The sequence below is a fragment of the Symphodus melops genome (assembly GCF_947650265.1).
Source record: "Symphodus melops genome assembly, chromosome: 15".
NCBI classification, from domain to species: Eukaryota; Metazoa; Chordata; class Actinopteri; order Labriformes; family Labridae; genus Symphodus; species Symphodus melops.
The window spans coordinates 16,153,144-16,179,814 of NC_136705.1; the positions used below are offsets into that span (position 1 = coordinate 16,153,144).

The 26,671-nt window shown below is 42.0% G+C and overlaps 1 protein-coding gene across 3 annotated transcripts in view; it reads right to left on the minus strand.

Annotated features, from left to right (window-relative positions):
* Positions 1-588: 588 nt before the first annotated feature.
* The window catches only part of ccser2a (coiled-coil serine-rich protein 2a), a 51,223-nt gene continuing 25,140 nt past the window's right edge, over positions 589-26,671 (minus strand). The window contains exons 4-12 of one of the 3 annotated variants that reach the window (XM_079362804.1): positions 24,995-25,088; positions 21,947-22,055; positions 21,578-21,758; positions 19,490-19,555; positions 19,126-19,236; positions 15,769-15,915; positions 8,406-8,490; positions 6,931-6,970; positions 3,539-3,717 (exon numbers count right to left, since the gene is read on the minus strand). In XM_079362804.1, coding sequence (XP_079218930.1) covers positions 3,657-3,717; positions 6,931-6,970; positions 8,406-8,490; positions 15,769-15,915; positions 19,126-19,236; positions 19,490-19,555; positions 21,578-21,758; positions 21,947-22,055; positions 24,995-25,088 — 894 coding nt within the window. In that variant the 3' untranslated portion in view covers positions 3,539-3,656. Of the gene's footprint in view, positions 3,718-6,930; positions 6,971-8,405; positions 8,491-15,768; positions 15,916-19,125; positions 19,237-19,489; positions 19,556-21,577; positions 21,759-21,946; positions 22,056-24,994; positions 25,089-26,671 lie in introns of all 3 variants that reach the window. The other 2 variants (XM_079362805.1, XM_079362803.1) reach the window with 2 other exon arrangements.

The following is a 26,671-nucleotide window of genomic DNA, read 5'->3' on the forward strand; positions in this document are numbered from 1 at the left end:
TTCTTCCTGTTGTGCCGTGCGGCTTAATCATTTGTTTGGGTTCTTTTCCAACAAATTAAAGAGAATCCAGATTCTGAATTTGAATTGATCGACGTTGCAGCAGAGAGTTTTCAGTCATGGTTTTGTTATCGCGTAGCAAGCGGCGAGGAATGAGTGAGTGTTTGGCGAGACTGCTAAACTGAGCGGGGGCATTGATTTGGAGATAGGGATTACAGCACGGGGAGAGAGGGATGGTGCTGCCCTGCTTTGCCTTTGGCCTGTGGGCTGATGCATCTCTCACACTCACGCTCTCGCACACACACACACACGCACACACACTTCCTGGCAGGCAGAGGTGTCTGGAGAAGCACACACACACACTCACAAAGAGATACACAAACACATTCAGTGGGCAACATTGATTTCCTGTTTGGCATTACAAAGCATTGAGGGGCACAGCTAAGGGGATTGGGCCAAAGTGCACACAAACAAACATGTTAGGTATTCTCAGTCCCTCTACTCTCTTAGATACACCTGCACGACATTTCGTGGACAAACATTCACAAGAAAATCTGCCAGAAGCTGCTGGTCACAACAGCGCCTTCATGATTTCATCTCGTCATCTCTTATTCTTTTGCCTCCTGCTCTGTCTTATTGTTGTTGTTTTTTTCCCTGAGCTTCTCCCTCCTCCTCTGAATGCATCTCTCCATCTTGTTTCCATTCTCATTTGAAGGTTGTGTTTTTTGTTTTTTTGTTTTTTTTCCTTTTGCTTCACACAGTGGTGTTGACTGCTTGGCTGTTTTGGCACAATTTTGAACCGTTCGACAGGTAGAAAGATTTTACCAGCAGCACAAATCCACACAAACGCACACAAGACTCTAGCACATTCCAGGGTAAATTAGAGAAAGCTATCCTTTTTTTTTTTTTTTTTTTTTTTTGACTACAGCTAATTCATAAAACAATCAAACAATTAAAAGAAAAAAAAAACTTGTACTGTTTGTACTTTTTAATAACATTCGATGTTTGTGTGCGCATCAGTGCACTTCTGTGGCAAGTGGGAAGTGAGAACTGATGTGTGTGGTCACTCTGAGTTTCGTGTCTCTTTGAGTTTTGTCAGAGTTCCCTTACATGTGAGTCTGTGTAACTCGGGTGTCCGGATGTATCTGCTTGTTGTGTGTGTGTGTGTCTCTCTCTCTCTCTTTTCCTGTCTCACACTATCTATGTAGGATGCATTATTGGACGCAGTAGACCGGACAGTGCCGGAGGCGTACACCAAGCGGTCACGCGGCGTGACAGAGAAGAGAGCAGAGTTGCTGTCAGAAGGCCTTTTTAACACACTGCTGCTCTCCGTTCGGGGACATTTCGTTTGACTGCAAAATGGCTCCGCAAAGACGAGATAAACACAATCCTCCAAAAGTCCCACAGAAACACTGCTAAACCCCCCCAAGGCTGCCTACCTGAAAGTACAGTGCTAATACCTTTGATGTTCCCGAAGAGATGTGCAAGAGAGCGAGAGAAGAGAGAGAACGAGTCAGCAAGCGAGAGGGCGGAACAGAACAAACTCAGTCAATACACACACACACACCAACATACACACACACTCACACACACAGGGAAGCAGCTTCACTTGTTTAATGAATCTGTTAGCTAACGTGCCAGTCTTTGAGGAGTGTTGTACATTTCCAAACAACTTGACTTTTTCTGAAACCAAGTGCAATTTTTCTCCGAGTTTCATTTGTGATCGTCTAATTGAGATGATTTGCTTAAAACACTCTTTCATTTGAGTTACTCGCAGAGGTTTTTGGTGTTGTTTGGCCGTTAAGATATTGAATTAGTTTGAATGAGTATATACTGTCTCCACTTGCTTCCCATACTTAGTTTTTCGTCACTGTCTTCAATCTGAAAGCACAAAAAAGAGAGCCGGGAAAATCACTTTTAAAGAGTGTCTGAGCTCCTACTGTGCGTTTGTGCATGGCTGTGATTCAGCCAACATTGTACCTAAGTTCTCCCAAGTATGCATTTATGACGCCGCTCTTTTCTGCTGCGTGATAGAAGCTCATTCCCCCTTTGCACACTGTATGAACTAATATAATATCCAACACCAGCGAGGTAATATTTTTACAAACCCATTTTTCAGTCGAGGCTGCAATGATTTAGAAGGTCCATCACCCCTCTTGCTAATATGTGCTGGATTTAGAAATTCACAGGAACTAGACACTGATGCACCTGCAGTCTGAAGAGCTGTTCTCTTTATGCCTCACCTCGACATTTCTCATCTCTCAATTTCACACATACACACATAAAAACACAAACACACTTATACATATATTTTTATCCTGGACATGACAGCTCCAAAGCACTTTGACGAATTTGCTTCTCAGTCTCCAGCCACCACTGCGCTTGTACTGTTATTTTTTTTTTTTCTCCCCCTCTCTTTCCCACTTCTTTTTCTTGCCTCCATCTTCCCCTGGGCTTTCTAATATGCTGCAAATGTCACATTCATGTCACCCCTGTGTTTAAAACCAAATGCACCTGTGTGTCAGAGGGCACAGCTGTGTGAGAACAAGTGAGCTTGGACTTTTAAGATGTGACAACAGCCGCAGGCATTGCAAAAGAACATAAAAAGTGGACTCTGAATGCTTACACTTTCTTTGCTTTGCATCTGCGGCATTTCTGCACACGGCTAAAAGCTGCACATTATAGATAAATACTACTTGACCTGAAAGTGTGTGAACGGCTTTATATTGACGTGAAAGAAAAGATCCTGCTACGTCGTAGTTTTTCGCTTTCCAGTCGTGTGGAAGTGATAGAAGTTGATTTAGAAACAATACAGCAGTCACACTGAAAAACAGATGGGCATAGGAAGTCCCTGAACAATATGTGAAATAATGAGTTTCATGTAAAGTTCCTTTGACACTCAAAAGTCAAAACAATCACATTGTGTTGTGGCTGGGAAAAGAAAAGAATGAATTTAGATGTCAGAATGATTCGAGTTTGACGTTTTGAAGTGTGGGTTGAAGCTCCTCAGGGAATCTTTGGCTTGGGGAGGCACGAGCGACCCAGAGGGATCAGCAACTTAGCTGACTTCAGGATTTTCGGCGTCCCCTGGTCGGGCTCCTGCAGGCTGGTTTCGGTGCTCCTGCAAGGCTCTGATGCTCGGCGAGGCGGAAGCAGTGAAGTGCGACAAAGACTTGGAGCGTGCGCCTGAGGTCCTGTGTTAAAGCAGGGAAGGCCTCTGGTTGGAGGGGGCAGCTGCTTGCTGTGGTTGGCAAGGGGGCCGGAGAAAGATCCTGAGCTGCCTGCTCCCCCTGGCTTGAGTGCCGGGAGAGACACGCGCTTGTGAAGGCGAGGAGGCTGCAGCATGCGAGGGCACGTCAAACCAGCAGCAGGTCTGGGAGCGATAGAGTTCTGCAGCTTCACAGTGGGGGATCTCTCCTTATGCTGTGCTGCACACAGAGCGGCTGTTGCTGGACTGTCTCTATCGATTACCCCCCGTAGAGCCTCAGAGTCGAGGCGGGTCAGGTGGGTGCCGAGCGGATGACTAAGATCGTCCAGGTCTGCTGTCCCGGGCACGTCCACCATACGGTCCTTAAGAGGACGGTCAGCATCTATCTTGGTTTCCTCCTCTGATTTGCTCCGTGTGAGGTCACTGCGGTCCTCGGTGAGGGGAGGTCTTACTATTCTTCCCTGGTGGAGGTGCTCGCTGAGGCAGGGGTTGAAGGGCTGTAGTATTTGAGGCTGCAGAGAAGAGGAGACATCTATCAGTGTTTTTTAAAGACGTGTAATGGTTACAGTAAGGTTCTGAGGGGCGCAGGACTTGCTTTTATTCCCTCTTTTAGTATCTTTGATCCCTGATGAATCAAAGCTCTTGCAGTTGGAGAGGAGAATCTGAACCATACATCCATTTGAAAGTCATTGATTTGTTTATTTACTCTTTAATATCAAAGCTCGTTCCCACCGCCAGCAGCTTAACCATTCCCAGGATTGGAGAGGCAAAGTTACAGAGGAAGCCCTGATTCAGCACTTAAAGACAAGCCGAGGAGAATAACCTTGCCTGGAATCTAACAAACTCTTTGATTCATTTGTTTTTGATCGCTGTTTGCAGAAAGGCTTCAAAACATTCAAACTGAGCCCTCCGACGCCTGGTGCCAGCATGAGAACGAGCTGTTAACCGCACGAAACTTAGACCCACCGCCGTGTTGTCCTACATTAGGGGACATACTGTACACGGTACACACACACAGAGCCCTGCAGCAATGAATGTTGGAGTGAAGCTTGTTTTTTTGTTTTTTTTTGTGTTAGAGAGAATCATTATCCAGCACAACAAGACAACCTTTAAGAAAGAATCTGTTTTAATGATTTCCCTTCAGATCAGCCTTTTTAACTGGATTGAATTGGTTTCGATTGAACAGGTATCGAATCAATCACAGATGACAGAGACTGGAAGTCGCCGTGTTTTTTTTTAAAGCTGCATATCATCTAAGATCATCTAATCTTGGCCTTCTTTCCATCCCTCCGCTCTAATTTCAAAACAAAAAAGGTGATCATGCCTTCGCTGTTTTAGCCCCTTCTCTTTGGAATTAACTCAATTCACTTCAAAAAACTTCATTTGTCCCGGGGGGGGGGGGGGGGGGGGGTGTTCAAACCTTCACATCTGCGGAATCTGTGGACATTTTCCAGAAGCATCTAAAAACTCCCCAGTACAGACACGCCTTCATGTAACCTACTACCCTCCCTTGTGCCTACTTTTTTGCATACCAGTTACTCATTTTGCTTTCTTCTTCTCTGTGATCGACTTACGTTTCATTTCTCGCACCGTATGACTTCCACATGTAAAGCACCTTGTAACCAATTGTTTGAAGTTACATAATGAAAGACTTACTTATTTACTGTATGTCTAGAAAACAGTTGGTGTCATAAGATCACTTTTGAAGACGCCTGTTCTGCGCCACATTTACACCGCTGGAATACGAGATCAACAGTAAATCTGCCCAACCACTGGCACATACTTGAGATGCTCAGATCAGAATATTGACCTTTATCAATATATTATTTTAGTATAAGTGGACATTTTCTGAATAGCTTATGAAGTCAGCATCTCTTAAATACTTTACTAATTTTAGAGACAACATCTTTGAGGCGTGCATAAAGCCTCACTGTCGGTTTAAACCATCAGATTTCAAAAGACTGATTTTTTTTTAAAGATCTTAAACTTCACAAAACTCAGTTGAAGCAGAGACATAAAGGCTGTGAATCAAATCAATCTCAGAGGACAGAGTATATTTAGCTGTGCAGGTCAAGCTGCGTTGCCTGGTTTCCACCATCAGTCTCCAGTGTCGTGAGAGGGAGTGCATGTTCGAGGCCACAGCTCCATCTGCTGGTGCCGTGCCACAAAGCATCCACTGAACTAACACCACACAATCCTCCCACCGTCCTCTCACAGTCACGTCTCAGTTGCAGGTTTTTCAAGGCAGAAGGTGCTGTTTTTAGATTTCAAAGATTTGCCCTTAAAGACCTCTAAAATAGAAAACGTTTCAGCAGCTGTGATTAGCCTGCCACTCAAATCAGGAGCATGTCATTTAGCTTCTTTTTTTTTTCTTTTTTTTTTCAAAGCTGTGACGTACTTTGTCTTATTCCTGACTCACAGAGTTCAGAGCTAAATACAGACCGTTATTACAATCAACAAATGGCAGATGTCAAAGTAAATGAATCCGAAAATAATAATAATCTAAAGGGTGTGTGACATTAAATATGAGGCGGATTTTCCAAACATGAAACCTTCCAGATACTTGCTGGTGCTTCAGTAAATTAGTAACGAGAACAATAAGAAGTTGAAATGTGCTTTGCAATAAGAATGCTGGGAGTATACGACACTCTTAATTGCAAAGCTTTTCACAAGTACGCGTGTGTAAAGCCCAGCTGTCAGTGAGGATGATATGCAGTAACGACAGTATAGAGTTCCTTTAACAATTGTTTGCATCAACAGCTGTCTGCTACGGAAACTAATAATTAGCTGAAATCCTTTCAGCTTGTTTCTGCATCGACAAGGAGTAAATATCTGGACTCTCTTATGGTAGCAATCACTTTAGCACAACGAGTAAATAAGCAAGAAATGCACCAATTATGAGCACCTGGACGATGTCAGAGCCTGAAAATTACTACTGTCATGTGCAGCTCAGTCTGAGGCGTGAAGAATGGCAATAGTGTGATCAGAAACAGAACATGCCAGAATCGGAACAAGAGTTTAAATAATGCACATTATGTCTGCCTGAAGACAACGTGAGTGCAGCTCATAGGAGCAGATGAGAGTACACTCTATTTCAAGGCCTCATCAGATTTCATAGTAGCTTAAAAAAAAAAGAAAAAAAGAAGCCAATTTGGATAGTGTTTGAATTGGAGCTGTGGACAAAGTTGCAAGAGCAGCAGAGGATGTGTGATAACACAGGTTTGTCTTGAGCTCGCTGTGCCGCTCGGTCTCTTCAGAGTGAGTACGAAGGACAGCAGTGATGCACATTCGTGTTCGATAGCATAATTATAAGAAAACCTTACACACGCCTCTGAAAACCGCTCACATCCGAATGTTTCAGGGCAAACACTTTGAATAACAAAGCAACCGTTTGATGAATTAAACATAAAGAGACAAATCCACACAGAGATTAACCACTGCATGCATAACATTTCATTTCATTGAAAGGGAATACTAACAAGAAAAATAAAACAGCACAACGATCAAACTAAGAATAAGTCAAAGAAACCAGGAAAAAAAAAAAACCACATTATCTGTCAGCTGTCAAAGTAAAAGAACAAAGGGTTAAAAATCAAAATCAACTCAAAGTGGAAGCATGCAAACGCAGATGTTCAAGAACATGCCACATGACGCAAATCCACAGCCCAGCGTGCAGGAGTATAGAGCTCCATATTGACTCCATGTTAAAGGAAGGGTTACTGTACCACGCTGTGTCACAGAAGTACTGCACTAGATGCTCCACTCCTTTCAATAGGCATTCATTGACAGGAAGCAAAGGTACGAGAGAGAGAGAGAGAGAACATGGGAGATTCGATTTCAGATTTTGAGAGTGACAGAGTGATGAGGAGAATAAAGGGTTAAAAGAAATAGAGGGAGAGATACAAGAGGGGAAAAAAGACAGAGTTCAGTTTCTGCTCATTTGAGAATTTCCAAAGTCTACTTTCTACTCTCGGAAGCTTTAATTCTGGCAAGAACTCGGCCCCTGGTTTGTTTAGAGCAGCAGCTCCCAGTGGGTGCTGAAATAATTAAAGGCTACCTTCATGTGTTGCTCATTTTAAAAATATGATGGCACAAAGATCTGCCTGTATCCAAACAAGCTCAAGTACGGTATACTAACCTTTCCCCCACTTCTTTTTTCTCTTGCTTTCAAAGACAATCTTTTATACCGAGTTTTTATTAATGAGACCTTGCTAAGACTCATTAGGGAGAAAAAGAACAACGCTGAGCTGAGCTCATATTTGTCTCATTTGTTGATACACACATGAGCACTGGAGAGCAAAATAACTTGATATATATATGTATGAAAAAAAACAAAACTTGTGCCACTGTTTTCACCTTGTTGATACAAAAGTGAGCCCCGCTGGGATAAATCAAAGGAACAATACCTGGGTGTCCTTATTTCTTTTCTTTGCTGTGCACTCTCTCACAGAGGCACATCTTCTGATGTCTATTTATCTGTCATCTTTCTCTCCACCCGTATCCCCTGATTGCTACCTTGGTGCTATACTGTGAAGCAAAACGCTTTGTTATGGGGCTCGCTGAGATAGGTGAGCTTGTTGCGACTTGGCTGTCATTGTTTATGCACTCTTATCTTCCTCAATGAATTCGGTGAGTGAAAGTCTTATAGAACTCGGGAGAATGTTTCAAACTTCACTTTTTGTTTGTTTCCGCGGCAAGGACAAGATTGCAATCACATGTAGTATTCGTCAAACGCAGAATATATGTCCCCAATAAAAGGAACTATTATGCGCTTCTATTATACTTATATTACACTCCGCTATTATGTTTGAGCGTATGTCAAAAAACATAGGATTGGAGCAATGTGAGGAAATAAAATGCAGGTTTCTGCAGGCTTTAGAAAATGGTATAGAGCAAGACTTTTTTCTGACTAAAGGCAGAAACACAAAGGAGAGCTGAGTCTAGTAAGAGAAGGGACAAGAAGTGAGACAACGTTTAGTAGAACAACAAAGCGAAACGACTGTGCACGACACTACTTGTGTTACAACTGAATGTCAAAGAAGACAAACAGCATCGAGAATCCTGTGAATGAACTTTTCAGTAGTTAAGAGGGTTTGAACTGGTGGGAAAGCTAAACTGTCCCATGCTAATATAGCCACTCTGTGATATGTTGTGTTCTGAAAAGATGCAGAAGAGGCAGCGAAGGGTGTTAGTGACTCACTCTGTCTGCGCTGGGGCATGCTGGTACGGGTCAAGCCCTGGTGCTGTGCCTGCCACGGGGACAGCAGAGGGGTGGGCAGCACACCCTACGCAGAGAAAAACACAAAGGACAAAAGGCATGACATACCGCAACACACACACACACACACACACACACACACACACATACATACAGTCATACTGACATAGAAAACCCTCTCACAGCCATAAATACTTTGTTAATGAGAATGAAAGAACAATCACTACAACAAACAGGCCAACGTGCACACGTGTACTCACACAGAGCCGCAAACACCAACTCATAAATCCATGCTTTAATATCAGTACATGTCAATGAGAGACAACTAAGCTGTTACATGAAGTCATTAATAGGTGTACAACATTTTTCCCACACTTTCTGTGTTTCTATTCTACTTCTTTAGGCCACGTGTGCGTACATAATGTTTTCACTGAATGAGGCAACATAACAGTCTAAAACAGAAAAGTGATGCTAAAAAAAAAAAAAAAAAAAGGAGTGATGTATCAAAGGACAGTTTGGAATGGATCCCAGTCGATATCTTCAAACATGGTCCCAACATGCATATTCACACATCTGAACCAACATGCTGATCGGTGATCAGCTTCAGTCTGGTTTGGAGAAAGGAGGGGGGGGGAGAGTGTGATTCTTATTCCCTGCAGCCTTAACAGCACCGACATGTGCTGTGCACTCTTCCACATATCAGTGGATACTACTGATGACGGGCCCAGTGGCGTGTCCATCAGTTTTCACTTATTCATTCATTCCCTGCCAACCAAGAAGAGGGGACACAAACACATTGCACATGTGGCTGCCACAACTAAAGGGCTTTAATCATCAAACTGAATATCTGGAGACTCTCAGTCGTCTTTAAATGTTGTTTCTCCCTGGGCCACTAGAGGTTCTTTTTCCTCCTCATATATTTTAAAAAGCTTTTTACATGAAAATAGAGTCTGAGGTACTTTGAAGTATTCCTAGTGCCTCACCTTTAATCCATTATAGAAAAGCACTACAGAGAGGTAAACAGTTTCATAGATTACTAGAAAAGACCACCGCGCAGTTTCTCCTCTTAACTTTGATAAACCTAAGTTCAGGGACTTTTATTCAGGCGGTCTTTCCACTCAATGGTGCCTTCACACGTGAATCATCCCAGTTCAAGAAAACATCCAAAACAAAGTTGAATCATTCTTACTGTTGTACAAAAGCGCTATATTCAAGTCCATTTTCCCCAACACATGCACTCTGAATTAGCCACTTTTTGTTGATTTCTTCACCTTAGCACACAAATGTGTCCCTGAAAGAATACAAGCTCTTCTTTTGATACCATACCAATCTTAAGGTTAGACAATCCAAAGATCCTAGACCCCCTTAGGAGAGGCAAACTGAAAAGGCAGCAGGGTCATCACGATGAGCACACAGAAAGACTAGAACCTTATCAAATGCTACTTTTTTCCCGCTGTATCGAGAGGGCAGCTGTTCAAATGGGTCTCTAATATAGAACAGCGAGGCACTGAATCTGGAAGGGGGGGAAAAGAAAACCAGAAAGTAGATGAGAGAAAATGAGAAGGGGAAGGCAGTCACTTCCCAGCAGGACAAGCCCGAGCTATTTCAGAGCCCTCCTAGTGCGACGATTGGAGGAGGGAGGAATGAGTTTCCCTGATCTGCTCTCGTTCATGTCCCTCCCTGAACACCAACACTTGCTTCAGCAGGAGCTCTGAGCAGCAGCCTCCTGTAGAGGCATCATTTGCAGAGAGGAAAACTTGAGGCGATGAGAACAAGTGGGCATTTTGGAGGGCTCTTGGATGATTCTGTCGGTGTCTGGCAGCTTTATTAGACCTCTGCAACAACTTAGCCTGTCAAATTTTACAGTTTCCATCGCTGTAAAGATTCTCCAGTGACAGGCTGACAGAGCTTCACGAGGGCAGTGAGACAGAAATTGGGGAAAGTTTTCATATTCGATCAACTTCAACAAAACTTCATTTCAACAAAAAATCTTGCCCATCCTCACAAACACCCCGGGCTGGGTGCTTGGTAGAAGTATCTCGATTTCAATAAATATAACTTTTCACTGGGAGGAAAAATCTTCCCTGTCCTGTGGATGCACTCAAGGCTACCTTGTGTTGTTCGTTCTTGCACAGTTGGAGTGAAATAGCCTTGAAAACCCAAATATAAAATCGTCTTCCCAGTATGAATGCATCTGTCTGCCTGTTGGATGGAGGTCTGGGTACAGTGTTAGAGCCTTCACACCATTTTCATGCAGTCTGACGGGAGTCCTTGATTCTTCAATACTTTTCAATACCACAAAACAATCTTTGTTTTCTTACGGGGACACATTATACAAAGTTTACTATGACAGTGTTTTTGAACATGAGTGTTTATCGACGCACAAAATTTGAAATGAACGCATCCAGTTGTTTGCTTGTAGTCTGTATAAGTCTGACAACACAGAGAGTATTTCCATTTAAAATTTTCTCAACTTGCGACATCACACATTGGATTCTGTTAAAAAATATATATTAAAAAAATAATACATACATACATATATATACATATATATATATATATATATATATATATATATCCCCTATATCCCCTACCCTTCCATGGTTTCTCCATGCATGGATTTCACCCCCAGCCTAGAGCAAAAGTTTTGTGCTAGTTCGCCAATTTTATACTCACTAGTGAAGAAGTGATGTCTACCAGTAAATCTCAATGGCGGCTCATTACATTTAAAGAGACGCACAGCAAAACGGAGCTTTCTGAAAGAGCTGGTTTCAACAGGGTGACAAACCTCCTCTGGTGCTTCATTCATGTTATATTAGGACCAAAGCACAGCACAGATGTTTCATGTTGACCACAGGGGACTGTTTGAAAAGGTGGGAAAGGAGGATCATATGTCCTCTTTAATGAATAATATCAAAAGTGAAGAAGCTTTAAAAAAAAAAGTTGTTGTCACGGTATTAAAAATAACTGATCACCGACACTCATCACCTACCCTCAGATTCATTTGTGCCAATTTAGCAGAGGAAGAAAACTTTTTTAGAATAGATGTGGATTTATTTCAGGTGGGACATGTTGCATATTGTGTCAAATCTGAGAACAGCCAATTGACAAAAATTGTAAATTATCAAAAAGGCAATGATCACCTTTTTTTTTTGCTTATCGTTACCACATTGATTGCATATTTACTGTATGTCATATCCTGCAGGCCAAGTGATAATAATGGTTTCTATTTCAAAAAGAAAAGGATGATCAGAATGTCTTTCAAAAAAGAAAATTAATAACGTGACATTTTCTTGTTTTATTTCCCCCATCTCTAAATTTCATTCCAGTCTCATTCTGCCTTCTGACTGTATTCTAATCACTACAAAGTGGGATCATGTGTGTAACCAAAAAGGCGCACAGAAAAATTAAACATTTACTTCGGGGGGTATCATCAAAAGGTTGGCACTTACAAAGGAATATAAAAAGATATTAAAAAGAACTGGAGTGAAATGTGGCTTATGAAATACTAAGGAGTAAAAAGAAAAATGATGAAAAAGAAATTAGTTTATTAAAAAAAAAGTGAACAGCTGTGTTTGAATTATGACTCTCCACATAAACAGCAGTCATACCAGCAATGGTAGTGGTGATATGTTCACAGGAGGCCCATCTCATAGTGAAATGGACTCTCAGGATTCGTTAAGCTACGTCGTCTGTGCAGAGTCCCAACAGCAGATGGTGAAACTTGGCAAAGTAGGACAAGTGTTTAAAAGTCAAGCAAAAGTTGTTCTTTTCCATCCTGCAACCTTTTTGTAAAAAAAAAGAAAGAAAAAACAAAACAAAAAAAACAACAGTATTTAGCAGAAACCAGGATGCCGTGCCCCGAAGACGGCCTCTCCCTGCTTGAATCCGCTAATCCACTACACAGAGCTTCTCGTGGTCCACTTCACCTAATACCTCAAGTCTAACTGCGATGTCTCATTTCACTGACTTTGGCGGTTAAATCCTCACCTGTCCAAGATCACTCTGCTGTGCGGTGTGTATTAATGAGCGTGCATGTGGAGCCAAGTGTGTGATGGTGTGTGTGTGTGTGTGTGTGTGATGCAAGGGGGCAGACAGAGGGGATGTGGCTGGAGAGGGAAAAGTCAGGATCTGAGAGGGGAAAATGTGTTTTTTTTTTCAACGGACAGCTTAACACTGATCACTAACCTTTAATCCGTCTTTCTGTCCTTTCCCTATTCTCTCTCCTTTCCTTTCATTCTGCCCTCCTTTGGCAGCAAATTGATCTAATTACATCTGAGGTAAGAAGAACAGAGGTTATGTCAAAGAAAGAGACAAACGCAGAGGGAAAGAACGAATCACTGGAGCAATGAAGAAAAGACGAGAAAAATGGACGATTTGGAGAGCGTGAGCGATTAAAAGAAACGGAGGGAGGAGGAGTGGGAAGAGGCGAGGAAGATGAAGAAGAGGATGTTTAAAAAGCAAAGAGAGAGAGAGAGTAGGAGTAGGAGGGGGAACTGCAATTATCTTTTCCGTCTGCCACTGATGAAACACTGCGTATTGTGTTGCCATTGTTGCGCCGCTGCGGCTCATCTGTTTTTTGTTTGTTTATCGGAGTTATTAAGAAGGTCGCCTCCCCGGGCCTCAGTCTGACGAACTCATTGTTCAGTCACGCCGAGTGTGCCCTGCATTTGAGTACAAAAGATACGTGTGGCACATCCCACTCATAAACGTATGCACACAATCAGGGTTTCCTGCTCCCACACACACACACACACACACAACATTATCGGTTGCACACACAAAACACTGCACAGTTTTCCAACTCCACATCGACAGTTACGACAATTACAACGCTCAGATGTGTTTGTTGTCAAAGCAAGAAGAGGCAGAAAAAGGATATCTGCTGGAGGGTCTGCTCAGGGGATCGACTCAAAGCAGATGACTTTTCTATATGAGAAGTGTTTTCTGCTGTCAAATTACACATGCACCCTGCTGTAACACGTGTGCCCTGTATATTTCTTTATCTTGCACATTGGCATGCATAAATGATTTTGTCAGGCTTTTTATTTCTGGACTCAAAATTGAATTGGAGGAAGATTAAAATGGAAAAGCTGTAGGAGCTAGTGCCCAAAGCAGTTGGTACGGATATGTTGCCAAAGCCTTCCTACAGACTGGGGAGATTTCAGGAGAGAAGTACAATCCTGGTGTCCAAAGAAAGATTCAACAGAGCAGCCTTTAGCGAGATAGCTCATCGTCTTTTTGTTTTTTTTGTTCCTGAGAAAAAGAAGATGGGAATGAATGGCTCGCTTGAGGGGAATTTATTAAGCCTCGTGAATTTTTAAACTGTGCAACAACAAGTACGTTTCCTATTTCACTTGCGGCGTCAAAGGCCACAAGTGTTCTCTTCTCTCCTGAAGTTTGTGTTCAAGTTGTTGGCAGGACTCAGCCAGGACTTCACCTCTCGACCTGCAAGTGTCAGTGCGTGAAGTTTACCCACAGGACTACTGATAAGGAAACAAGATATCAACATTAAAGCTTAAAGTTCTTGGCCTCTAACATCAAAAAGTATTCTTGGCTGAACCTTTCAGTTTAGCACTCAAAAATACTTTCAGAGGGCAAGAGGCACTCCAGTGCTCTGATACGGCGGCACTTTAAATGTCAAAGGAAAGAAGAAAATCAACAGAAAGGGCATTTCAGAGGGCAAGAAGGAAGGAAACTAGAAAGATGACACTAGATTAGGAATTTGTATCTGTGAGTGTGTGTCAGAGACGTGCTGAAAAAGTTAGATTAAATACATTCAGACTTGCAGAATGTTTGAAGAATGCGGAGAATAAAAACTAACACTTTTCAATAAAAAGGCAAGGGTTAGAAAGAGCATCACTGGAAAAGACAACATTATAAAAAGGACACTGAAAGATTGTAGTGCAGCTTTTCTATGAGAAAACCCAAGCTTACTGAACGTGAAAAAACCTGTCAGAGCAACATCCAAAGCTTTGATACCTTCCAGGAATAAGAAAGAACACAGAGAAGAATAAAAAAAAAACCCCAGCCCTTTCTCTCTGTTATTTGTTTACCGGGCTGCTCTCTTTTCTTGTTTGCTTGTCAAAAAGCGAAAAACAAAGAACCTACAGCGCGCCTTTTCTGGAGCAACTGCAAGCCCTTCAAAGCAAAAGGTAGCTTACATAATGTGTAAGCTGAAAAACAGGGGGAAAAAAGCCCCCAGTTGGGTGAAAAAAAAAAAAAAAAAAAAGTAACACACTGCAAAGTAAAAGGCGAAAAAAAAAAAAAACGCTCTTACATACACATTATAAGTGTATTTTAAGTTGTACTGTGCTATTATACACCAGGTACAAAAGGTCACAGGTACAGTACATGTTCCGACCATGGAGGTGATTCCCATCGTGCACAGCTAGCCTTGCTTTGATGGTTGCCATGGCAACTGTTAAACCATATGCTCCTGCTAAGCAGGGGCCCGCTGTCGTTAGTGAGGCTGTTTTTTGTCCCATCATTATTTCTTCTTTAGCGAATGTGTTCTGCATTTAAAAAACAAACAAACATGTCATTAACAGATTTAATACATGATACAGGTCAGAACTCCTTTATAAGATTTATTATAACATTTATCAAAACAAAATATGAAGACTACAACACATCTCTTTGGCACAAGTTGTTTATTCATCTGTCCTGTCTGTAATCGCTTCACACAGCTCACGCTTACCTCTTTGTGAGTGTGCGAGTGTGTGGAGCTGAGAGCAGGTCAATTAGGGGAGTGTTTACTAGGCACCCTGCCTGTGGCACTCCTGCTATTGAATCAATATTTGGCTGCCACACAGCATGCTATTATGGCATGATACTGAACACATTGAGCACAAATCTACCCATCTCCCACCTCTTCTCTTCTCTGTGTGCCTTTGTCTCCTTCCTCCCTCCCATGAATCTCTCTCTCTCTCTCTTTTTTCCTCCCACTCTTCTTCTGAACGTCTCTTCTCTTTCTGTCACTCCAGCACTTACCTCCCCTCTCTGCTCTTGAGGGTATCAGGGCGTGAGACGGAGAGGAAATCTTACTGACAACCTAATAAACTGTATTCCAAGGAGAGGACGTGATGCAGTCAAACAATCCTGACAAGGCAGGACAGAGTGAGGTGGAGGATAAATAGGAAACTGGCTGACTACATTAGGTAGAGTGACTCAGAAGCATACAGTCACATGCAACCAGTGTGTCAAAATGCAAAGTTGTAAAATAATGTCTTGAGACAAGGTGAAAGACAAACATTTCAGGTATCACAGGTTTGAGATTGTAGAGGCAGAACGAACATTGAAAGGAAGAATTGATCGGGGTATTTCTGTGCAGGTTTGGACTCACAGCATGGCTCAGTGGTCTCCAGTAGGTCTGGGTCGTCTTGTCATAGTGATTCTGCATCCGTTTGTCCACCTGTCTGTCGCTCTGCCGCAGTGACGAGGGAGCCCTCTGGTGGTGGCACTGACACCTGACCTGCCGGCCTTGACCAGGCTGAGAGGGGAACAGACAGTGAATGATTGAAAAATTGGACAATAACTTTGTTCCCCGCTTTGATGTTAATGACGGTCTCGTCACCACAAACGAATAATCCTTTTGCTCTACTCCTTCACATTTAATGCAAAAAGAAATCTGAAGAATATCCTGCAGGTTGTAATTTGTACAGACATGAGGCATGGGAGCTAATTCAGGGAAAATCCAACCCGGGTTATAAACGGCCAAATAACTCTGATATGGGAATGAAAAGATCCGGCCGTAAAATAAACTTTGTGACATTTACTTCAAGCCCTGTTACTGCCTCCTTTTTCATCTGTTAAAACAGCTTTAACGACTACTAAATTCGACTTATTAGCCTTCCTCACACCATTACCTCAATCTAAAATTGAACTAGCTGATAGTGTGCCTTTTTTTTCTAAATTCACTAACGAATTTCCTACAGTCACTATGAGCAGAGCAACTTGTACTTGGCTTCAAGGACTAAGGCAGAATCTGACAGAAATTGTTTATTTTTGCCAGCCTTGGCAAAAAAAAAAAAAAAAACTTCAATAAAGCTCAAACAAGTGCGTGATGATGAGCAGTCTGCCTCGACAGCGGTGGCAGCAGCAGTCTCCAAAACTGCATTCTATCAAGGAAGACGGTTTTCTTATCTTCGATGGCTCCACTGTTTGTCTCCTCCATTACTTCATTGCTCACTCCGTCTGTCCACACAGGCCTCGACACAAACACACACGCTGTCTACAGCTCGGACTGTCTCTCCGTCACACACACAGCCCTTGCATTGTTTGCTCATTACTCCATCATGTTCTTCTCAGTCTAAAGTTCCCGCCTTCTGTCTCGTAGCAGTTTGCCTGTAACACTTCCCCTCCATCTATTCACCTGACTCTTTACCAACTGTTATAGCATCTCTTAGTACAATCAGCACTGTCTCGAAAACCCTAGATATCATATCAAACAGATGACAGGCAGTGTTTCTTAATTGTTATTTTCATGCGTACACTGAATCTGTTTGTGTTTCATTGGCCTCATTGTTATTCTGTCCTGAGCTGCAGGGACATTCGAGGCCATGGGAACACAAACCATCCTCTGCATTCCTCTTACAGAACTGCGGGTGCCCACGTAAGTGATTCAACACACAGTCAGCAGAGTAAAACTATTCCTCTCATCTTCTTTCTACATCCCACAATGTCTTCGCTCTGTGCGCCTCTACACTCATTAATGTCAGGCACACATCTGAAAACATGTCCGAGCTGTTGCTATACCCGCTGCACTTGTTGAGGCCAAGAGGGCAGCAATAGTTTTGCAGGACTGGAAAAGCTGCCGTGGGTAGTTGCTAATTCTAATTGGAAGCAGGGAAGGCTGGCGGACAGGCCTCCTTTTTTGACATTTTGGTATTTCTCAATATTGAATAATGTCAGAGAAGCACACGACTGTTTGGTTAACAAGGGTGCTATGTCGAGATACTAATGAATGTTAGAGTGGCAATGGAGCTAGCTAAAAGCGAACAGGATGGAGGTTATTGGTAGGCAGTCATAGCAGCTGAGCAGCATGCAGAGCGGAGACTCAGCTCTGTATGTAGGGAGCTGGAGTGCGTCTTCACTGACCATGCACAAGCTAAACAAGTTTAACTGGCCTTCCACAAGGTGTTATTTCTTTACTCCCCCCCTTTGACTTTGATTTTGTTGATAGAAAATAACACTCCCTGTTCGTTTTGCTCTTTCTCCTTCAGCGTGTTTATTGTTGGATCTGATAAATCTGTGCAAACAAAACATATAGAAAGGCATGTCAGAGCCCAAACTGTAACAACGACCTGAACGGTTATAAAGAATGTAACAAAACCCAAAATGTAATAACTGGTCAATAATGTAACAAAATGATTTTGTAACAAGTTGTTGTTACTGTTAGTTCAATAACTACAACATACATCACGTTTACTTCAACTCTTGTTCGACACAAAGTACAAACAATACCAACACTTTCCACACTCAAGTGCGCCCCCTACTTCCCACTACCAGTATATAACATAGACTTAACAGTTACATTATTAGGAGAAAAATATTTTGCTTGCTCAGCATTTTGTTATATTATGGACCAGTTATTAGATTTGATGTTTTGACACTTTATTTTTCACTACATTTTGGGTCGTTGTTACATTTCGGGTCGTCGTGGGTCTGACTGAGGTTGACTACCAGGATTGAAGCTACATTAAAAGGAATGAGCACGCATGAGTATGAGGAGCTCACGCTCAAGGAACACTGGCCTTGATCTAGTAAAAAAGCCTGTATTGATCTATTTGACTAGTTGGACGCAGTGTATGAGCCTTGATCTTTCCCTTTCTTTCCTTTATGAGCCTCTCCATCGTATCAGACTTCTTTTTTTTTTTGTTTAACTCATTCATTGGTACAGTACTTCAAGTATTTCAGACCTTGATGTTCTCGTCATAAAGGTGATGCTGCCTTCTATACTACAAAGGAGCTCCTTGATGAAAGACCTGAAACAGCAAGTATGTGTTCATTCAAGGCAACATGTGGTTCGAACCAAGCACTTGTGTCCTTCACCCATACCTCGTCTGATCAACAACATGATCTATTTATGTTTATACTCAACATGTCGGCAAATGGAATCATGTTTTCCCATATTCTGATTTACTTGCCGTTCCTTCTATCTAGATTTTATATACCACGCTTATAGCATAGCTGCCTCTTTTGTCGTCCTCAGATTTCTTTGTTTTTACATTCTCATCCAAAGAAAACTTTACATAGATAGGTTTTATTTGGTTCTCTCCAAAGTAAAATTCTTATTTGAACAGACCACTCGCCCCCTCAGCCCTGACATTCTCTGTCTAATCTCACGAATGACTAGTTACACTAAACCCTTGTTTTACTCATAACCTTTCAAACAGCAGGAACCAGCAGCAACAAAAAACAAATGTTTTAATAGAATCATTTTCAGTCAGAGCCAGACTAATCTAACTCATTGAACAACAGTGAAAATGAGGTGGATGAATGTGTGGACTTTTTAAATGACTTTGCATCTTACGTTTTGATCCTGCACCTGGAGGAGTTTTTTTTTTTTTTCGTCGTCATTTCTAGTAAAGTCCAAAACTCAAGGATTAAATGTTTACACTGTGTTTAGGTTTCTTTGAGAAAAGTACACAGTGATCTTGTCAAACTTTTTCTAGTATGAGTCCTGTTCTCAAATACTGACCGTTTGTTGTTGTTGTAGTTGTTGGCACTGTTGTGTGAGCTGAGCGATGGTCCTGTCTCGACTCCTCAGCTCCTCTCTGAGCCCCTGCACTTCCTTAATCAACTCCCCCAACTAAAAAAAAAAACACACACACAAACAATAAGCTGTTAGTTGTAGTGGACTTTTACACACACACACACACACACACACACACACACACACACACACACACACACACACACACACACACACACACACACACACACACACACACACACACACACACACACACACACACACACACACACACACGCACACTTGGGTACGGTAGCAGCACAACCAATAAATCATCACTGTAATGCCACGTAAAGGTAGAGGTTCTTACTTGGACTGCAGTGGTATTGTCTTCAGTGTCCTCAGGAACTTCAGCTGAAGAGTCTGCATCCTCAAGCTAGATGCAAACAAACACAATCGCACATATGAGCAGACACACACACACACACACACACACACACACACACACACACACACACACACCCACACACACACACACACACAGAACAGAGTGAGTTGGATCAATGACAGTTGCCTAAGGGTGGCAAAACTTCACTGCAATGAAAAAAAGTTAGCTCTTTAGCAAATTCACACAGATTACCATGAACTGTTGGTCTGCAGTGTTAAACACCCTGAGCAGAGTCGCAGAGTTTGTTCTGAAGTATTAAATTCATGCATTTTCCCTCAAGTGCATTTCTTTTAGATCATGTGTATAAGTGCAGCACTGCTCCGTTTTTTTCTGAGAATTTCTCAGAATATTCAGTTAAATAGACCAAACCTCTGTTCAGTCTGCCATCAAACAAATAAAGCAAGAACAACAACTAAAACAACTTAAAAAAACGTAAAGGTGTCTGTCTTTAAAGCTTTCAAAGGATTTTTTGTAATGATGGTAATTGTGTGAAGTTTTCGATGTGGTTCTCTAGCAATTCAGTTGGAACCAGCATTTTTTTTAAAAGGAGTAGCGTTTGATGTCTGAGTGTTTGCACAATGAGGCAAAGATTGATCAGGACTCAGCAAGGCTGGAGGCTCGTTTTACAGGAACTGCCTTGAGCTCCACATAACACTACAATAAGAAAAATACAACAGAGAACAAAGTAACCAACAGGCCAACTGAAATATTTCCCCTTCTTGAGACTATGCAGCCAATTGGTAATTGCAGTGAGCTCTATAAACACATCAAAAGGAGATGCAAAGTCGAGGCATTCAAGATCATTTTAAATTACAGAGCATGCAGTGTGAAGGGCTTTCGCTCCGTGTATTTCAGCAATTTCCCTGATTGGCTTGTGTGTTTAAATAAGTGAGGGTGTTGTGTGTTTTTGCTTATTCAGGTGCACAATTCTATAATGTAGCTGACGTGTTTTCTCATCACCTACCTCTCTCTCTCTCTCTCTCTCTCTCTCTCTCTCTTATTTTAATATTTCTTATTGAATGGTTTTCTCTGATTGTCAGACTGACAGGGAAAGATCTATTAAGTGATCAGTTTCATACAAACACAAGATGCAAGCACGGATGCCCAACATGAATCACGTAATGTGCAGGAGATGAGAAACATGAAAAATACAGTAAATAAATAATAATAATCTACTTCTTTGTTCAGAGTATGTATGGAAAATACAAAAGAACCATGCTATGACATGATTCAATAAACCGATTCATTTAAATCTGAAACATAAGAAATGTTTACTTCACACCTGAGGGCAGTGATGCAGTGTATCGTTTTCAACCATCCCTCGAGCAATACTAAAACAAAGCGGTGTCAGGATGCATTCACTCACTTTCCTACAGTGCTTTTAGTTGAACAAAAATGTAGCTGAAAGGCAGAGATGGTTCAAAAACTAGTTTCATTTTGAAAGTAGCATCCTCTCTGTTCTCTGTATTTGTCATCCCGTCACCTCTGTGCTCCCTCAAAAGCCACGCCCCTCACTGCCATGCACTCGCCCCATAGGTCCAGAAGCGGATTTCAGGTCGTGTTAAGAGTGTGGGCTCGTGTATGCATGGTGTAGAGAAGCTCGATCGCTTTATAAAACGTGGTTCGGGTCCGACATTGCTCGAAGTTTTTACGTGTTTACAACTGCTACAGATGACATCAGGGTTTTTTTACCAACGCATTCAGGGTTTTTGTGGAATCTGATGATGCCTCATTATCAGACAAAAAGAAGCATCGACTGAAGCATGATCAGCGGGTTTTTTCTTTGTGACATTTTCAAAGGGTGATGCTAAATCTTGAGGGTCAGGAAAATATGACCAACAACAGATATGCATGTGTTTGAACACGAGGGTGTTTATTCATGTGCACACCTAACACATGTTTTCTGTGTAATGTCGCCCTGAGCTACTTTGTGTTCAAGGATTTAAGTCAGTATGTGAAAGTTTTAGTGCAAACCTTTTTTTTTTTTTTTTTTGCAAACATGGGCCTTACCTGCAGCAGCGTTTTGAGCCGGAGCAGCTGGTTTTTCAGTGAGCCACAGTCTTGACTCATATGTCTGAGTGTGATTTCATCCAGCGCCGACATATAACTGTGCTGCCTTCCCTCAGAAGGGACTGACTGTGAAGAAATCCTTGAAGACCTGAGACCATCATAGTGCTGGAAGACATTGGCCCTGAGACAGAGACACATGGTCAGGGAGAGAAATAGTCACAGAGGATCGACAGAGAGGAACAAAGAAAGTTGTCAACTTTAATGTCTGTAAAGTAACTTGATTTATTTTATTTTTGTATTTAAACTCAGACATATGGCAATGTTTTGTTTTTTTTTGTTTTTTTTTTAATCTTCAGACGCCTGACTCACCTGCTTTCATTGTGGATGTGTTCTGGTCCACTCCAGCGGTGGGGTTTACGTCGCTGTCCCTGCCGGCCCGCCCTCTCTGAGCGCTCAATATGGGACATCCTGCCAGAGTCTATAGAGAGGGAGTCATATAGTGAGCCAAACTGAAGAAACTAAATGGACTGTTTGAAACAGAGAAGATGAGATCACTAAATAAAACAGCACATATACAGTGCTGTGTGCTGAAACTTTACAGAGAAGTCTTTGTGATTCACTATAGATGCGGTGTTGAGAATAAAACCCCACTTCTGCTTCGTTATTTCTTGAAGCGAAACTAGCACATGTTTTGGGTTGAAGATAAACAATATTTTCCAAAGGTTACAATTTGTTTCTCCTCTATGTTTCCCTGCCTGCCTCCTGCCAACACATCAGGTTCACACAGAAAAAAAACAAAAAACAAAACAATGAATGCTGCTGGGTATATACCAAATATACTGTATCTGGCACATCTGCATGTACTGTAAATCATAATTGGACACATCTCATTCCCTTTCTAGGAACTTTCTGCAGCCTTTCCACGTAAACACGGGCTGCCACACACACACACAGTGACGCGTCATTTCATTTTCAAGGAGGTAAAAGGACACAATGTTTGGCTACACTCAATTGCATATAGCTGTGAAATGAACCAGGACTGCAAAAGAATTGACAACTAACACAGCTCGACCCTCCGGAAATCAAAAAGACCCTTGACTTTTATATGCCAGATGGTTTTTTGAAATGAGGAGGGCGAGAGAGAAAATAAAAGAAGGCTGACGATATGCTGGAAGAATGGAGGACCCAGAGCAGGCCAGACTGCAAAAGTGGTTCAAATACTTTACCCTGAGTGTCACCACATAGAGCAGGAGCTGAACTGTCACATTCCAAGAAACCTGAGTGCTTCCAATAACTCCTTTCACTTCAACAGAAGTCCTCTAAAAAAACATATAACAAGAATATATTCCAACTTGGAAAAAATACATCCATAAAGGCAGAGAGGCTCAGACAGAGAGTGGAGAGAAACAATTCCTTGTCCAGTCAGCTGGTGAGGAGTTAAAGGGCCAGAGAGAGAGTTCCCAGCTCCCACCCTGCCTGATTTCCCGGCTGGATCTGTCTTTGTTGACAGCCTTGTTTTTGTGGATACTCCCTAGGAACTGGAACTGGGGAGAGATGACTGTGTTGGTGGGAGAGCAGCTGATGTGGCTGTTTTGTTTCCAAGCTTAAGAGTCACCAGCTGAGGCAGGCATGGGAGAAGAAAAAAAAACAACAACTGTGGCCTCTTTCCCGTCACGGGGCCCCGACAACTGGATGAAGGTATGACATGAGGCCCCCTTCTACACGTCTCTCTTTTTTTTTTTTGTCACTTCTTCTTCTCTTCCTGTTGTGTGGCAGTGTCAGGGTGTCTTTAAGAAAGAAACACCCTTCCGTATCCCATGTCTCAGGGCCTGCCCTGTGGGCTGGGTCAAACTGGACACTTCGGTGTGTCTTGCTTTCACCCTGCCCCACTTACTCTAACCATGACACAGAGCGCTAAAAATACTGCTTCCCAAAAAGGAGGAGGAGGAGACGAGACTCCAATACACATTCCTCTGGTCTGAACATTCCCATCTCTCTCTCTCTCTCTCTCTCTGTTTACAAACTTATGAATCACATCAGGGGGGTAAACCTGACTCAGTAATGTATAGCCACATTAAACTAATGCAGTCCAAGCAACAGGCCCCAAGCTAATTCTGCTTATATGAAGGTTGGAATGTAACTTTTCAGGGTGTTGATTCCACTTCCTGGTCTTTTATGGCAGTTGTAGTTTATGTCAGTCAGGATGGACTGACTGAATGTAAGAAAGATCTCAGTGTGAAACAGCTCATTGTCCAATGGTTCCACAATATACAGTCTCCAAAATGACCATGAAGAAAAAATACACCCCTCTCTAAAACCCTTTCAATGACAAATGGATGTGTTGACCCATAAATTCTGCATTTTCTCTGCAGGGACGTTGCACCAGACCACATGTGTCTTATAAAGCAAATGAGTCCTGTACATAATGCATTATGCAGTGTTTGTTTCTACATACTAAGTCCGTCAGGGTTGGAGTCATCCCACATTACCTCACACACATTAGCCATGAATGGTTCTTTGATCGGGCTGCCATCATGGCTGACGGGAGATAAAATTCACTTCCTCAGATTCATTTGAAATCCTGACAGGTGAGGTCGACATTCCTCAGCCTCTATTTTTCTCTTTCTTCTCTCGCGCATGTGACACACGCCGACTGATGAACCCGTAATAATAACCTTGTCAACACTATTATTATATGGAAATAATGTGACCTGATTACCTTTGAATCCACGTTGCTGATTGATAATTGATTGCGTTTACAAAGAGAGAATGGAGGACAGAGGAAGCTCTAAAACAGATGGGTTGGGTGGGTGGTTTGACGCTCGATGGAGAAAGCTATTAAACTAATCATGCTAACACCATACAGCTGTTGTCAAGAATCCCACACCTAAACTGTGCTGCTTGTGCTGGTACCATATACAGCGTCAACACCCGCCTTGTTTTTGGGTGTTGGGCACATATTCAGATGTTTGTATGAGCAAAGAGATGACATATTTATAACATACATCGAAATGGATGTGAGTGTGTGTGTGACTGTATATATGTGTTTATCTGGTCATATTAACAGTGTAAGTCAGCTGGCCTAATGCTGCTCCTACACCCGAAAGGCAAGGCATGATTCAATTTATTCAAGCCCTTCTATGCTATCAATGGATATTGCTGGAAAGAGTATACTCAAACCTTGGTAACGCATTAATTTACAATTAAGATCAGAGCTGTTTTGCCCAAGGCGTCCACTTATAAGAAAATAATGGACGGCCTCCAGCTAATGAAACTGAAGCATTTGTCATGGCCATAGAATAACCTCACACATTTAAATCCTGCGGAGGAAAACAGCAGTTCTATTAAATGTAGTGCATCAGTGTGTGTGTGTGTGTGTGTGTGTGTGTGTGTGTGTGTGTGTGTGTGTGTGCTGACCGTGCAGTGCATCTTCAGGGAGGTCCACATCCAACATGAGGTCGTCGTCGTCCAATTCTCCGTTCCCCTGGGGGTCCAGGTTGTTCAGGATATCCTGAGAAGGCCCCCAAAAGAATCACAGGTAAAGCTGACTTCATTGTTAGGCATTAGATAACCTAACAGGCACATTATAGAAACATTATGAGAGCATTAAAATCATTTTATCATCGTGCCTCAGGGAGAAAATGTTTTTCTCTGTTAGACCCACTGCTGGGAGTGAAATATCCAGACCTCAGGGGCCACATACAGGAAAACTGTGAAACGATTCAGAAACAAACAAAATGAGCACCCGATGCGCAAAAGCTCAAATATTCCCAGGACTGTTTTTATTCCTGCACGATAAAGCGTTGGAAGCTTATTTTTGTCACATTGTTTTGGAATTGGAAAACACAATAATAAATCCCATCCCTCCAATTAACTGCACATTAATGTGCACATATCCCCGAAGACAATATGTGGTTCAGCATATTTCAAGATCCTTCTTCTGTCCTGGTTTATACACAGCCGTTTATATGATATGAGATATTCATACAGTATGTGTGGAAATAGATCATAACAACAGGAACAATGTATACAAATGATCAAACTAGTTGCACTTTGACCTTTTTTTTTCTTTATTGATTCTTTTTTCATCAGCAACACTCAATGAATACAGCAAGATTGTCTCCAAAGACTGTCTCACTGCATGAACTCAGGCAGAAGGTTTATCCATCCGATAAAGCGCAAGATTCAAAATTTTGAATCTTGTTTATAGACCATCCCTTTATTATAAATGATATGTTAAAAAACCTTCCAAAACAATTCTCATAACAGCCCCACAATATGCAGTTAGTCTGACTGCTACGCTGCTTTCTACCAAATCCTTCAAAGCAAACCCAAAAGCAAAAAGAATGAATCAAGAGTTCAAAGCTTTTAGTTTTCAGAGCAATTAAGTGCTTCATGAAACTGAACTGACGGGCTTTGACTGGAAGACACGAGCTTAAAAAAACTAATTATAGAAATGCTCACATGTTGCACAATCACTGACTACTACTCAGAGTTTCTTGCTGCACCAAGAAGGAATAATGAAGGAAAAAGTCAAAACAAAAATATATACGTCTGCTTCTTAATTATACTAAGACGTGGGTGGAATCTTTGTTGTGGGTTCACATCAATCCTTCCCATCGGTTTAGATTCTGGCTCTGACTCTCCCCGCACCGCTCAGATTCTGAAAATATTCAAACACAAGTTCAGGCTAATATTTGATGAGCTGTTTTTCAGAAAATGTCTGCGTGTTCTCACAAGGAGGGATGCTCTCTTCTACTACATTCAGAATCAGTGTGCTCCATGCCTACAGAGCTCTGGTGCGATTTAAAAAAAAAAAAAAAAGGCATTACAATGTGGAATTCTCTCATTTTGTGACGCTTCATTGGCGCCGGACGTTTTATGTCTAGAACTTTTCAGCTGTCTGACGGCTCACCTTTATACGTGTGTTTAAAAAAAACTCGCAGCTTCTTTTCAGTAAACCAAACGCAGAACACAGGCAGCAGCTGCAAGTTTTCTATCAGTGTCTGCACTGTATTAGTTTAGCCAGAGAACTGATGTGCACTATGAGGTGTTGGCAAAACTCACAGTTCAGTACAAAATCCTACACAGGTG